The sequence below is a fragment of the Myripristis murdjan genome, chromosome 8, assembly GCF_902150065.1.
Source record: "Myripristis murdjan chromosome 8, fMyrMur1.1, whole genome shotgun sequence".
NCBI lineage: Eukaryota > Metazoa > Chordata > Actinopteri > Holocentriformes > Holocentridae > Myripristis > Myripristis murdjan.
This window is the reverse complement of record NC_043987.1, coordinates 32,126,030-32,141,029: the sequence shown is the minus strand read 5'-3', so window position 1 is coordinate 32,141,029 and position 15,000 is coordinate 32,126,030. Positions and strand designations below refer to the sequence as shown.

General features: G+C 44.3%; 1 protein-coding gene across 2 annotated transcripts in view; it reads left to right on the top strand.

The window, feature by feature from the left end:
* Window positions 1–15,000, top strand: part of rapgefl1 (Rap guanine nucleotide exchange factor (GEF)-like 1) — a 69,179-nt gene that overhangs the window by 10,983 nt on the left and 43,196 nt on the right. Inside the window, exons 2-4 of one of the 2 annotated variants that reach the window (XM_030058153.1) lie at window positions 771–1,003; window positions 1,172–1,414; window positions 4,291–4,595. In XM_030058153.1, coding sequence (XP_029914013.1) covers window positions 945–1,003; window positions 1,172–1,414; window positions 4,291–4,595 — 607 coding nt within the window. In that variant the 5' untranslated portion in view covers window positions 771–944. Of the gene's footprint in view, window positions 1,004–1,171; window positions 1,415–4,290; window positions 4,596–15,000 lie in introns of both variants that reach the window. The other variant, XM_030058152.1, reaches the window with a different exon arrangement.

Genomic DNA, 15,000 nt, shown 5'->3' with positions numbered 1-15,000 from the left:
GTGTGTGTGTGTGTATGTTACGAGTCACTTCTCATTCCACTAATTTGGCAGAAGAGAGAGAGAGAGAGAGAGAGAGAGAGAGAGAGAGAGAGAGAGAGAGAGAGAGAGAGAGACACGGAGGACTGGCAGGCGGACGGCGGGGCCATTTGGCGAGCCTCTGCGGTATCTGGCGACCTGGAAAGCGGGACGCTGCCGCCGCTTCTTGCGCTCCGAGCAGCGGAGGGGAGACCTGCGGCGGACGGACAAACCGGGACGGCTGCATTTTTTTTTTCATTTCACATTTCTCCCGAACAAAAACCCGATCATCCGCCGAGGCGCGTTTCGCTTCGTGCAGCCCAACCCGTCGCTTCTACCATCGTGGTGCGTTTGCGCTCCGCGGAGACTCGCTGTAATCTGCTCCTACAGGGACGATCGGCGCTATACTGAGTTGATAACGACCTCTTTTTTAAATATATATATTTACCTCACTATAACACAGACTTCAGTGGATTACTACGGAGCGCGTACCGGAAGAGGAGAGGTGCACCGACCGTCCTGCTCGGGATTTGGTGTTGCTTTTTTGAACATATATATATATTTTTAATAGCCTACACAGGGACCGTGCACTCATCCCCGGAGCCGAGCCGTCTGCAAAGCGGCTGAACCCGGGAAGGAGGACTGCAACACCGGCAGCTGGGGCTCGGCGGCTCGGCGTGTGGAGCAGGTTGCAGGTTTTTGGTTTTATTACAACGGGAGAGCTGCTGAAACCCTCGTCTGGACGTGCAGGGAAGAGAGAGAGAGAGGGAGAGAGGCTGAGGGTCTCTGCCTCCCACACGCCCCCCTCCTCCATCCCACCCCGCCTCCCACTCCTCCTCCTCCTCCTCCTCCTCCTAAATCTCTTTTTCAGCTCCACAAATGGGTTAAAACCTCTCCCTCTCCCCTTCCAAACCAGCCACCCGGACCGAATGCGAGCCTGGAGCAGCCCCTCACGCCTGCACCACCCGCCCTGCAGCCTCTATATGATGTAGGAACCAAGACACCGCCACCGCCCCCCTTCCCCCTCCACCTTCTCTCTCTCCCCGCATCATCATCATCATCCTCATCATCATCACCATCACCAACACCTGCCTCTGCCTTGTTTTTTTTTTTTTTTTTTTTTTTTTTTTTTTTGTTTTTACTTTTAAAACATCAGCATCAGCCGTTTGCAGCCTCGCTCCGGCGCCCACCACCGTCCCTCCACCATGCCGGCGGGGATGAAACCGCTGGAGAAGTTCCTGAAGAAGCAGACGACGGCGCTGACCCGGGCCGGGGGCTTCGGCGGGGCGGATAAGGCCGGAGGGACCGGGGCATCACGCCGGCGGGCTAGCCTGTCTCGGGTCGTCCCGTTCTTCAGGGAGACCTCGCCGGAGAGCGGCCAGGCCCGGGAGGTGTTCAGGTACGGACGAGACTTTAAAGGGTCGTGAAGCTTCAGAGCAGCGGGTCCCAAACCAGTCCTCAAGGGTCCTCGTCCTGTCCTGCAGGCTTTTCTTCCAGATTTACTCACCTGACCCATTTGAGGCCCACGCACCTTCATGCACACCCTGTTCAGGTAGATCTGTTTCAACCAATCAGCATGAAGCCCTTCAGTGGACTGGTTTGGGAACCACTGCTGTAGAGGAGCACTTTAGACTGACCTGATGGTTCAAACGCGACGTGGATAGTTCAAACTCCACAGGAGAACTGAGCGTTACCCCTCGTAGCTCAATCGAAGCCTCCTCCCAAGCTGCTGGAGGTACCAGGAGTGTCTTCACAAATCAAAAATATCCATCAAATTTCCTCTAATCGCTCATGAAGCGGAAATCCAGGTGTTCTGTAGTTTGGAGGAAGGCTGCGCTGAAGGGGGTTAACCTGAGATCATGTACAAACTTCAGTAGAGTTTTCAGTAGATAATGACTGAATTTTCATTTTGGTGAGAACTATTCCTTTAATTTTTTTGCCCACTCTCCAGTTTTGGCTGGTGGATTCCTGAAGGTTAACTAGCTAAACGGAGCAGTAACATTGTCTGTTCTGGAGGAATGACTGAGTGATGTCATTTCTCCACTGTTTTCGCTCTTGGGCAAGGCATTTAACCCCAACCCGCTCCTTTAAGCCGCCCAGCATCTTTATCTTCACAAGTAACGGTTAGAAAGACAGAAGGCGGCCCAGCAGTTCTCGACCCTGCCACCGTACCTTCAGGATTTGGCATCAAGTCTCTTAAGTCTTGCTAAGTTTCATAGTAACAATTAAAAAAAAAAAAAAAAAACATTTGGTTGAAATCACCATTTCATGGAAAATTGTTTATGTTTTTGAGAAATCCTGCTGACAGACAAACTAACTAACAGGGTCGAGAACCGAACCTCCTCGTCAGAGACGAGCCAGATGGTTTCTGGATGCAGCACCACCTCAAATTCTGGTGGATTAACAGCCAAAGTGGCGCGTAGATTAGAGGGAATAATATTCATAAGTATTTCATCTTGGTTGGATCAGGTGCAGGCTGTGTATCGGTGATATTCTCTGCTCCAAACCGGCCATAGACCCTTGTTGCATGTCATCCTGTCTTTCTCCACATTGTTCTGTCCAGTAAAAGCAATTTAAGATCCACAGAGTTTCACTGCCTAGAGGTTGTCAGTTTAAAAATGATTTAAAAATATGTTTTGCGTTCTTATCTGTGCAGTTAAAGCAGTTAAAATGAGTGACAAAGTGAGTCAGAGAAATCTCCACTCAGGCAATAAATGATGTGAAGTGCTCAGTCCAGGAAAATTGGATTAGAGATGATGGATATGATCTTACTGCAGTCCAGGGACCAGTTGCTGCAAATGAACTGGCCACAGGGGGCCGGCAGGGTCCGACGTGCTGTGAGATGATGTGTGGTTTGTATCTCAGGTGAGGCTGAGGGCGTTTTTTTTTTTCCTGCACGGAGGGAAACGAGCTCCGCCCTCTCATGCAGACGCTCGAGGTTTTGTTTGTGTTCAATCTGGCTCTCTAAGGCGCTCTGTCTGTAAATCCTGCAGTTGTACTTCCTCAGAAAGTTTTAAGGCCCGTTTCCACATGTTGTGCTGCTGCGCCGTGAATTCACTGAGATAAACTAAGATTTATTTTTGTTAAGTCGACGCAAAATCCCTAGTAACGACAGAGTAGACATGGTTTTTAGAAACTTTCCCCCGATGCACCTTGACTTGAAGTTTGCCACTGAATATTTACTGACTATTCTAATGAACTCTAAATCTAAATCTATTTGAAATCAAGCTGCGTCACTCAGTGCAGAGAAAGGCAGCGTTTGTGATGCTGACATTTGTTGACAAAGTGGAAAACGCTGGAGCTCAGATTGTAAAAACGTAACGAGCTGTGTGCAGTTTACTGATCCAATCCAATCCACTTTATTTATATCGCACGATTTTAACAAACACAAGGTTTTCCAAAGTGCTGCACAACAAGATAAAACACAACTAGGTAACACAATAGAAGCACAATAAAAAGGTGTAGTACACAATAGGATAAAATAATAAAATAAGATAAAATAAAATAAAATAAATGAAATAAAATAATTCAAAATGCACTGCCCGCACAAGATATAAAAAACATGCACATATACCCTCTTAAGACCCGAGCTCTTGTTTGATATGCATATGATTCTATTTTGGCTTATTGGACCCTGATAAGTATAAAAACTATGCATCTTGCGTCTTTTTACATGGTGTAGTTTTAGAGAAAAATGATGTCCAAATATGTGGACACTGGTTCTCAATTTCCTTAAAACACAATAAAGTCGCCGTTGTGTAACAGAGTGCAAAAGTCTTTATTTCCACCCTGAACATTGCAGTTTTTGTCCTGACTGCTTCGTCTTGCATTACTAACACATACAAACATATTTTTGAACATGTTTTGAATATCACAGTGCAAAAAAACAAAATAAAGTAAAAACATTTTTGCCCCCTTTGGACAGTCACAGCTACAGTAAGGCATCATATGCCTGTAAGAAAATATAACAAGTAGTGGTAGGTAGTGTAAGGGTCCACATATACGGCCTCAGGTCAGCAGAATTAACTACTACAGAAATATAACCCAAAATGTGATGTCCACATATGTGTACGCCAGGTCCTAAGAGGATACACATAAAATCATAAAAAAATAAAATCAACACCCTACATGGTGTCAAAAGCCAAAGAAAAGCTGACGGAGTTCTGGGTGTAAAATCGAGACCCACCTTTTACAGTTCAGGTTTAATCTGTAAACCAGCTCAGTGTTTATGTTAAAACTGTAACTTGGCTGCTTTGACCTTTGACCCCCCGGCAGCCCCGACAGCGAGGATCCCCCCTCCTGGCCCTCGGCCACGGGGCCGCCCAGCACCGCTAACGCCAACGGCTCCAGCTCAGGAGGAGGAGACGTCCGCAGCCCGTCCCTGTCCAGCGACGAGCAGAGCTCCGAGGCCAGCCTGATCACCGAGACCAGCAGCGGAGGAGGAGGAGGGGGAGGAGGAGGAGGAGGAGGAGGAGGAGGAGGAGGAGGAGGCTGGACTCCTCTTAATGCCGACACACCTGACAACCTGACTCTGGCCCTGCTGGACAGTGTGGCCGGGAAACGCTACGGACACTGTACAGGTGAGAAACACACACACACACACACACACACATGCAGATACACACACGTGCACAAATGATGCATGAGAAGACGCTGACGGCTGCAGACAAACTCAGAAACACACACGGAGACGTCATGGAGGTCCGTTACAGACCTGAAGTCAGACGAGTTCAGGATCCAGAATATTTCTCTCTGGGGAAAATCCACCGGGTTTTCCCGTCACTCGGACGTTTCTCTCTCAAACGGACCCGGATCCGCCGGATTCTGCAGCCGCTTTTCGACCCAAGTCACCGTTTTGTTCACAAAAAGCGAACGCTGCAGCACATTAAACAGCCAGCCGGCCGCCCTGTGAGCGGCTTCACAACGAGAATCATCCTGGTTCGCTGCTGAGCCATAAAAAACATCGTCAGCGTCCATTTGTGTGTCTGATCAGTTCCTTTTGTTCAAGAACGACGTCAAAACTGTTAAGAGGAGGAGAATCAGGACGACTCAGGACGCCGTCTTTCAGTGTGTCAGTGTAAGACACATTATCAGCCAATCACACGTCAGAGCCACACAACCCCAACCCTGTGCCATGCAGTTTGGGCCCCAAAGCCTGCAGTCCACATGTGTTCTTGTGGCCTGTTGTAAAATGGTGTGTGTGTGCAGACTGGGGCCTAAACAGTCTTGGAGCTGCATCAGTTGGCTTTGACTGGAAAGCTGAGACTCTTGTGGATTCAATGAGCCACATTTGATTCCTGTGTGATGATGTTGGCCCCCATAGCAGCCATTTCACTGCAGGCAGAGACTTTTTTTTTTTTTTTTTTTTTTTTTTTTTTCAAACCTGAAATGACCTGTAGTGACCTCTAGGATAATCACAGCCTCATGAAAGTTTACAACCACAGACGAGAGGAGGATTGTCACAGTCTTAAAATGACAATACACTCACCAGAGCACTAAATACAGGCAGCGCCTCATTCAGAGCAGTGGGTGTGGTCTTGTTGGACAACATTTTACCATTTTAAAGAAAGCGACATCACCATCACCACCATTTTTTAATGCTGAGTATCTCGGGCAGTTTCTTTAAAACACAAACAAACTGCTAATGGCTAAGAATATGATTTTTTCTTTAGTCTACAAAGATTCAAATGTCATGAATTATTAAAGACAGAAATGAAATGTTGAAAATGCTAAATCTGAGAGAAATGGCAACACGACTGGGGCCTATAAGAGCAAAAATCTGCCTTACAAACTGCTCTCGAGCAAACCAGCCAGCAGGCGAATGATGCCCTTATATTATCATGCTAATGTTCATATCCAGATACCTGCTGACGGGTCACTGCCAACATCTGCAGAAAGACAGAGGTGTCCTGTCGACGCTGCTGCTTTGTGAGATTTTTCAGGCAGGGACCTTTACGACTAAAATCCCCGACCAAGATGACACACTGAAGCTGTGGATTTAAAGGAGAAATCCACTCAAAAACATGTCAACATAGTAGGAACGCAGCTGTTCATGACGGATTTGGCATTTTTGCATCCGTTTTCTGCAGCCTCAGCCTCTAAAAGTGTTGCTCGAGCTTTTAGATTTGTGAAGTTTAACAGTTTTGGTGATTGTTACGCGTTCACTTGAAATGAAATATTAGCCTGCGCGGGTCAGAACTCGCTGGATGAACTGGAAAATGCCTGCTGGTCAAGGCAGTTTGTCTCAGCGGTGGAAAGCTGGACGTTTTGGCGATAGAAGGTTTTTTTACCCGACCTCAGAGAGACAGTGAACGTCTCTCTCTTTTTGGACACGCTCTTCATGTGCGTGTCATCCAGAACCTGCAGCTCCTGAAGAGACAGCTGCTAATGAACTGAGATTAAGCTGATTTAATTACCAGACTGAAGATTTGATGCGTAGCGTGCAAGCGCACGCCACGCTGCAGAGCCCTCCTGCCTCCCAAAAGGCAAACTGCTGAGAGAGGCAGATTGAATTTGACATTTTTGCGAAGCGTTTTCGCAGGCTTGGCTCGGCTCCAGGCTCCGGAAACGTTTTCTAGACGTTTGCGGGGAAAATATTGGCGATCGAATCCGGTCAAAACGAGATAAAATGTAGCCTGCGAGCTTTGTGCAGGGCTCTGACGATGTGCATATTCATTTTATAGTTACCATAATACATGCTGTTCCTTCTGCCCAAAGTGTGTGTGTGTGTGTGTGTGTGTGTGTGTGTGTGTGTGTCCCTCCCTGCCTTGATCCAGTGGTTACATAATAACTGCTGTCCTCTTTGAGAAACCCAGGGTGCTTATTACTGGAGAAGGGGTGTGCATGCATGCGTGTATGTGTGTGTGTGTGTGTGTGTGTGTGTGTGTGTGTCTGTTTGCCTTTCCCTGGGTGTATCTGTGTATCTGCATGCCTTTGCAGGAGTGTGTGTGTTTGTGTTTGCATGCATGAGTGATTCTCACGTCTTGGAAATCAACATGAACGTTTGCAGCGATGCACTGATTGCTGCCTGTTACTGGTGAGGGGGCGTGTGAGTGTGTGTGTGTGTTTCTGTATGTGTGTGTGTGTGTGTGTAACTGTGTGCCTGTCGCATCGCAGACAGCAGTATGAGGCTTCGCAGCAGCAGCTCGGTGTTTGCAGCCCACCAGTTTGTTGCATAACAGCTTTATTGATGAGATTTTTTTGTTATTTTTTGGTTCCTTGCAACATTTTCTCTTCAGTTCTTCAAGCCAGCTGAGATGTAAAAAAAATATTTATATATATATATATATCTACAATAAATATCTAAAATATCTTTAAATAACCTGTCAGCAGGTGAAAGCAGAGCCAATAAGAAACAGTGGAAAGTGTCCTTGTAGTTTACAGCAGGACTTTTCTCTGTAATTTATCCCCGAATAATGTCCAAAGCACGGAAATGAAGCCCACAAACTGTCATTTCACGTAAAATTTTCTCTTAATCCCTTTAAACCCAACACACGCTCAAAGTCTGCCTTCATAAAACATACATGTAACACCTGGCCTGCTTTGGCCCATGACGATGCTTGAGTGCAGACTGTTGTCTTTAAAACAAAAATTAGGAATACAAAAAAAAAAAAAAAAAAAAATTAAAAAAGACCCTATAAATTAAAAAAAATATATATAAAAAAATATAAATTAGAAAAAAAAAATAAAATTAAAAAAAAAAAAAATATATATATATATATATATATACACATATATTTAAACTGTTAAAACATTCACAAAATATTTTTATTTTATTATTGCATTATGATGATGATTATGATGAAGATTTTATTATTATTATGTCTCAATATTTTTAGAAATATTTTTAAATTACTACAAGAGCCTGGAAAATTTGGATCCACAGTATTGACTTTTAAATATTTTTTTAAAAAAAGAAAAACTGGGATTTCATGTTGGTTTCAGAGGGTGAAGTGGCTTCAAATATGGAAAAAAAATGTATAAAAAATATATATTTTTTCCATATTGCAGGACGGAGTCACATCCATGTTGTGCGTCACTGTGTGCACTGCTGTTTTCCGGCTGCAGAATCACATCAAATAGAAAAGATCTGCATGTCCTGTGCTTCATTTTAGACACATTTCCCTGGAGTTCAGCGGCTCATGTGTGTTTAAAATAAAGTTTGGAACGAAGCCGTGTGCATTTGTGACGGCGAGCACACCAAAGGGACCGGCGGGGCTGAAGGGGTTAATGAAGACCCTCCTCCTCCTCCTCATTACTTCCTGCCGTTTCCTCTCATCCTGGTCACGCTCATGAATAATCCAGCGCTTCCTGTCTCGTTACAGAGCACATTACACAGCGCGGCACCGTCTATTAGCAATTAACTGGCAGCTTAAATTCATTAGTGAGTATTTCATGAGTAATGAGCAGGATTCACCCTCACATCCCTCATCCTGTTACTGTTTGGTAAGCAGAATCCTGCCGCTCGCCTAATAACTTCTGCAGGCTGACAGTAATGAGCCCAACTCTGATGCCAGCAATTATTTTCAAAGAGAACGTGTCGCCGTTTGCAAATAATAAAAATGCAGCCGTCACCGCACAGACCTGCCCTCAGTTCTCCTGCACTGAAGGGGCGGAGCGACAATGAGTCATTTTTGATTTGAATGTTTTTTTTTTATCGTCATCCTCGGACAAAACAAAACGAACCGGCGAGGATCTGAAGCTCCATCTTGCAGCTGAGTTCAAACCAGAAGTGTTGCTGACGATTAAAAAGTTAATTTCACATGTTAGAGTGGAGCGAGCCAATCAGAAGACAGCTTGGTGTTTCTTCCTCCTGCTCCCTGTTTGATTGACAGCTGCTCTCCTCCACTCGGCTCATCAGGTTTGTGACTTTATACACTGCAAAAACTCAACATCTTACCAAGATTATTTGTCTTATTTCAAGTCAAAAATGTCTTATTTCTAGTCAAAATATCTCATTACACTCAGTTTTCACTTGTTTCAAGTGAAAATTTGATTGAAACAAGTGAAAATTTGCTTGTTTCATTGGCAAAATTTGTTTCTTGTTTCTAGCTAATTTTCACTTATTTCAAGTGAATTTTTCCACTGGCAAATTTTGCCAATGAAACAAACAAATTTTTACTTGTTTCAGGCAAATTTTGACTTGAAACAAGAGAAAATTGTCTAAAAAAAGTTGCTTCTGAGGTGATCATGTCTTATTTTAAGTGTAATGAGATATTTTGACTAGAAATAGGGCATTTTTGACTTGAAATAAGACAAATAATCTTGGTAAGATTTTGAGTTTTTGCAGTGTAGGAACTCTCACATCTTGGTTGATGAAGATATAGCTGAAGAATAATACGAAATAAGATTTTTTTTTTTTTTTTAAATGGGTTTACAATCCCTTTGAAGCAGAAATAAACTAAAAACAGCTCCTGGTGATGAACTGTGCATTTCTGGTGTCTGGTGTTCCTTCTGGCCAATCACAGATCACAGATCCTGCAACGTCGCAATTTTACTCTGCAACAAACCATTTTCCAAATCACATCGGTGGACCATAGATTTTGCAACATTTATCAAAATCCCTCGATTTCCAAAAGTGAATTTGAACAAACGCCTCGACATCCAGAAGCCACACGGCTGCTGATCGGCTGTGGGAAGCAGAACGTTTCCCCGGCCTCAGTCTGAAAAAGTCCTGAAAACCCAACTGTGCTGTTGCTTTTAGGAAAACTCATGTGGAGGACTTTAATCTGGAGTGAAGAAAGTGTGAAGGCTCTGAAAGTTCATGTTCAAATCGTCGTGGGATGAATGGAAACCAGCGGCTGGAGGAAAGGGAAGAGGAGTGATGTGGCAGCTCTGAAACCCCACTTCTCCCACTGCAAAAACCCAAAATCTAACCAAGAGTATTTGTCTTATTTCAAGTCAAAATATCTCATTACACTTAAAATAAGACATGATCACCTCAGAAATAACTTGTTTCATTGTTTCACTGGCAAAATTTGCCAGTGGAACAAGTGAAAATTGTCTAAAAACAAGTTACTTCTGAGGTGATCATGTCTTATTTTAAGTGTAATGAGATATTTTGACTAGAAATAAGACATTTTGACTTGAAATGAGACAAATATTCTTGGTTAGATTTTGAGTTTCTGCATTGTGGCTTTGGGGGTAGATCAGCAGGAACGTGGAGTTTCTACATTTTTGTAGATTTGACACTGAACATGCACAGTCACTGATGCGGTCCTGTAAATGTAGATGTAACCTCCCGAGCAGCCGCGTGTTCACGTTCACCTGAAACGGAGAGAAATCTGTTTTGTGCTGCTGCCAGCTGGACGCACAGACCTGCAGACACCAGCCCAGCCCTGTTTTAAGACTTTATTTTTTCAAGAGCACACACACTCAGCCCCTCATGCTCTTTCTCGTGACTTCCTGTGTGTGTGTGTGTGTGTGTGTGTGTGCGTGCGTGCGTGCCGGCCTGGTTCCTGCGCAGGCCGCCGACCTGCTGCTGCAGCCTCGTCTGTACACTCTGTTCTGTCTGACTCGTCGCATCGCCGCTCTCTGATTGGTCCTGATGCGAGGCTCCGGTCCGGGCCGGCGCTCGTCCTGCGAAGGCTTTTAGAGGCAGATGCCGTCCGGAGGGGAAACATCTGAGCACACACACACACACACACACACACACACACACAGACACGGCAGCTCTGATCTGTCCAAGTCTGATGCTGCCGCCCTTTTCCTCTGTCAGATCCTAAAACATGTGAAGCGTCTCGGCTGGTCGACGCAGATCTTCACACCTCAGCTCGGCTCAGCTCAGCTCGTGGGAATATGAGAACGCAGAAAAAAACAAAACAAAAAAAAAAAAAACGAGGAAAGAGGAGAGAGATTGTGGAGGTGTAAGAAAAAAAAAAGCCAGCAAACAAAATATAATGAGTGTTTCTTCTTAAAACGATCTTACAGAGCTGATGTTCCCAGCTGCCGGGAGCCGAGGAGTTTAAACGGTAAAGTCGCCACATGAGCGGCGTCGAAAACGCATCGCGGCTCCAGGAGAGATAATCCTCGGAGGATTTGAGGGTGAACGTGATGATCCGCACGGAGCTGACGCCGCCTCAGATCTGTGACCCGCGCTGGTTTACATCTCGTTTTGTTAAAAAAAAAAAAAGCTTTAATTAACCAAACATCTTTTCCTCCACGTGTTTTGTGACTAAACAAAAACAGAACGTTCCTGCTCGCGTCTGATTTTTTGTTTTTGCTCTCCGGTGAGGCGACACATTTGCATTGCAGATCGCCCAACGAGCCTCGCTGCACGGCTGAGATTTGGACTGGAGGCTGTGCACCGTTTGTTTTTCCCATCAGACATTGCTGCACGTTTTCTCTCTCTCCCAGAATGCACCGTAACAGTCGCCGGGTCAGAAAATGGAAATGGGGGGGGGGGGGATTCTCTGTTTTCACACGAGAACGGGAGAATAAAACATTTTGTCGACATTAAAAAAGCCTCTTGAAATGACCTTGGTGTTCGCCCCGAGCCGAGTGGAGAGTCAGATGTGTGTCAAGTGTGTGTGTGTGTGTGTGTTGAGTGTGTGTGTGTGTATGAGGAGGTGACCACATCATGGGTTTGAATCTCGTTTGGATTTTATTTTTCATTTATTTGGTCTTCGTCTCAGTAATCTGCTCTCAGTCCAGCAAAGCAGAGACACCGAGGCAAAGTGCAGCTCTGCAAAGGCCTGTGTGTGTGTGTGTGTGTGTGTGTGTGTGTGTGTGTGTGAGAAAATCCTATTATGGTTTCACCAGTTGTCGGCGTTGTGTTGTTGTTGCTTGTTTGCTTGATGCAGCAGCAGCAGACGGTGTGTTCCTGTGGCTGCTGGGTTATGTAATAATATAAAATGTGGATCATTATGTCACGCCGGCTGCTCGCCTCACGTCCGGCTCCTCACGCCGCTTCTCGTTTGTTCTTTTCACGAGCAGCACAAGAAATCTGACGTCCATCCACCGTCACTGATCTGACGTCTGGATATACACTGCAAAAACGCAAAATCTTACCAAGATTATTTGTCTTATTTCAAGCCAAAAGTGTCTTATTACTAGTCAAAATATCTCATTACACTTAAAATAAGACATGATCAGCTCAGAAGTATCTTGTTTTTAGACAACTTTCTCTTGTTTCATGTGAAAATTTACTTGAAACAAGTGAAAATTTGCTTGTTTCATTGGCAAAATTTGCCAGTGGAAAAAGTGAAAATTCACTTGAAATAAGTGAAAATTAGCTAGAAACAAGAAACAAATTTTGCCAATGAAACAAGCAAATTTTAACTTGTTTCAAGCCAATTTTCACTTGAAACAAGAGACAGTTGTCTAAAAACAAGTTACTTCTGAGGTGATCATGTCTTATTTTAAGTGTAAGGAGATATTTTGACTAGTAATAAGACATTTTTGACTTGAAATAAGACAAAGAATCTTGGTAAGATTTTGAGTTTTTGCAGTGTATCGCTTCAATAACTGTCATACAATATTTTCAGCAATATTTTGGATGATTTCAAGTCACTTTAGGCCAATTTTCATGGATTTTTTGCAAATCTTGTAGTCATTTTTTCTAGTTTTCCAACTTTTTTTTGTGAAATTGGTAATAATTTAACCCTATAAAGCCATTTGTATCATATATGATACACATTTTCAATTCTGTTTTTCGTTTTCAGTTTAATCAATACTTGACCAAAATACTGTCGTATACCTTTGAACACTTCCCCTGTTCACCCTGGACCATACCATTGGCACTTCAAGTACATATCATATATCATACACCAGAAAGGTCGTGTAATAACATATTTTTTGAATTTTTTTTTAATATATATTTTGTTATAGGACTAAATAAAGGGTTCAGTTTCAAAAAAATTTAATTTTCTGCCAATTCTTTCATAGTTCAGGCTTTATAGGGTTAATTCTAATAAACATTTTTCTTAAGGCCCCAGTCATTTCTAGTTAGTTAGTTAGTTAGTTAGCTTCCTCTTTCCCTCTCATGTTTTTGAAAGAACCTGAGTGAGTTTGTACAGTTTTCAAAGGGTTATCCCCTCAAAACCCACCATATTTTTAATTTATTTTAATTTATTTTCTTAAATTTACTTGTTTTGTGTACCCAAATGACTTATAACAGAAGAACTGTGAAGCCAAAATGAACGTGAGAGCCGTCACCTGGACAGTTAGTGTCAGCTGGAACATGGAGGAAAAACGATTATAGAAAATTAATTTGTTTGTCTTCATTAAGTCGTGTCATAACCAGGGGCGGATTTACGAAATTTGGGGCCCAAGGCAAAGGCAGGCATGGGGCCCTCTGAGATGAGAGGACAACACACAAAACAGGGGCCCCCGAGACACACATAATACGTTAAGCATTCTGCTGGCATTTTAGCGAAAGGATTTTAATCAAAAACATAATTAATGTGCACAAATAAGTAATAACTGTATTAACCAAAAGTGTATGAGGAGTTTTATGGGGCCCTCAGGAACTTGGGGCCCCAGTCTGCCCCTGGTGATAACAGCAGGAACTCGACCACTTTCCAGTTTTAGACGTCCTGCTCCCGACCCTGCGACCGCACGGGAAATACTCTCTAGATCTGACACACACACACACACACACACACTCTCATAATCGTATCTAGCTGTAAAACTCGGGGAGGCAGGCGTCCCGAGGGTTTCCCGTGCGTCTGCTGAGCCGCCGTGTCGCTGTCAGAGTGTGAGCCGCATCGATCCGCTCTGAGCGACACCAGCTCTCAGATTAATGGACTGCAGACGCCGGAGTGGAGCCGGAGCTTCAGATGACCTGCAACTGGACTGCAGATCCACTAATTACAGACTCCAGCGCTCAGATCAAGACTTTGCCTCCCAAATCGAGGCGCCGAGGATCGACGTGACGTCCTGCAGCAGCTGCACGATGCATTTATCTCATCTGGTTAATTATCTGATAAATAACCACGACACGATGCTATAAAATAAAAAGCTCGGTGATGATTTTGTTTATCTGCGCGTCACAAATCCCTCAAGCAGATGCGCTGGTTTTCTAGAGTTGGAGGTCATTTAGAGGCAGAGTGAACAGGATTCATCGTTTTTCTGAAACACAACATTCAAAGTCGACCCCGCCTCCCTCGCTAAGCTAACCACCGAGTTTTCAATCCCTAGGATGGCGATGGAATGAAATGACCGTCCAAAACGTAAAACATTGCCATCACTGTCCTAGGAAAAAAAATGTGAGTCGCTCTTTGTCCTCCTCTCTCTCAGTGAAAGCCGACCCCAGATTCACTCTCGCTGTGGATTTCCTTTTTTTCCGCAACTTTCGTAGCTTCCTATTGGACGTGGTGTTATCGATCTGGCACGGCGCTGCGCTGTGATTGGCTGGGAGCTTCACAGCGGCTGCACAAAGGCCGACGCCCAGAAGAGTCCCGAGCTCAGCAAAACAGGAAAACCCAGGCAGAGGGCAGACACACACACACACACACACACACACACACACACCAACACACACTGCTGGTGCCTCACAGTCATGATGGAGAGCCTTTTTTTAAAAAATCCTTTGCATTGTGCCTTTAAAACATTGTCAGAGTTTGTGACGCCACGGCAGAAATCACCTCCACTCCTCTGAGCCGTGAGACGTCACGTTTGGCTTTCAGTCGTGTTTCTATGGGTTGAATTTCCGTTTATTTCCTTAATTTTTTTTTTTTTTGGTCTTAACAACAGTAATAGAAGCCTTGCTGTGAAAAACTGGTAAACTGTCAGTTGTGATGTCAGCGTGTGTGTGTTTCTGTGTTAAAATGTGTGTGTGTCTGAGTTAAAATGTGTTTCTGTGTTAAAATGTGTGTTTCTGAGTTAAAATGTGTGTGTTTCTGTGTTAAAATGTGATGTGTTGTGGCTCCACACAGCAGCACTGTGATGCGTTCGCAGGCGGTGGGACCGCAGAGTTATTTTGTTTACTTCCTCCAAAACATGACTCAACCTGAGAAACCGATCCGCAGTCTGGGCTCCGGGTGA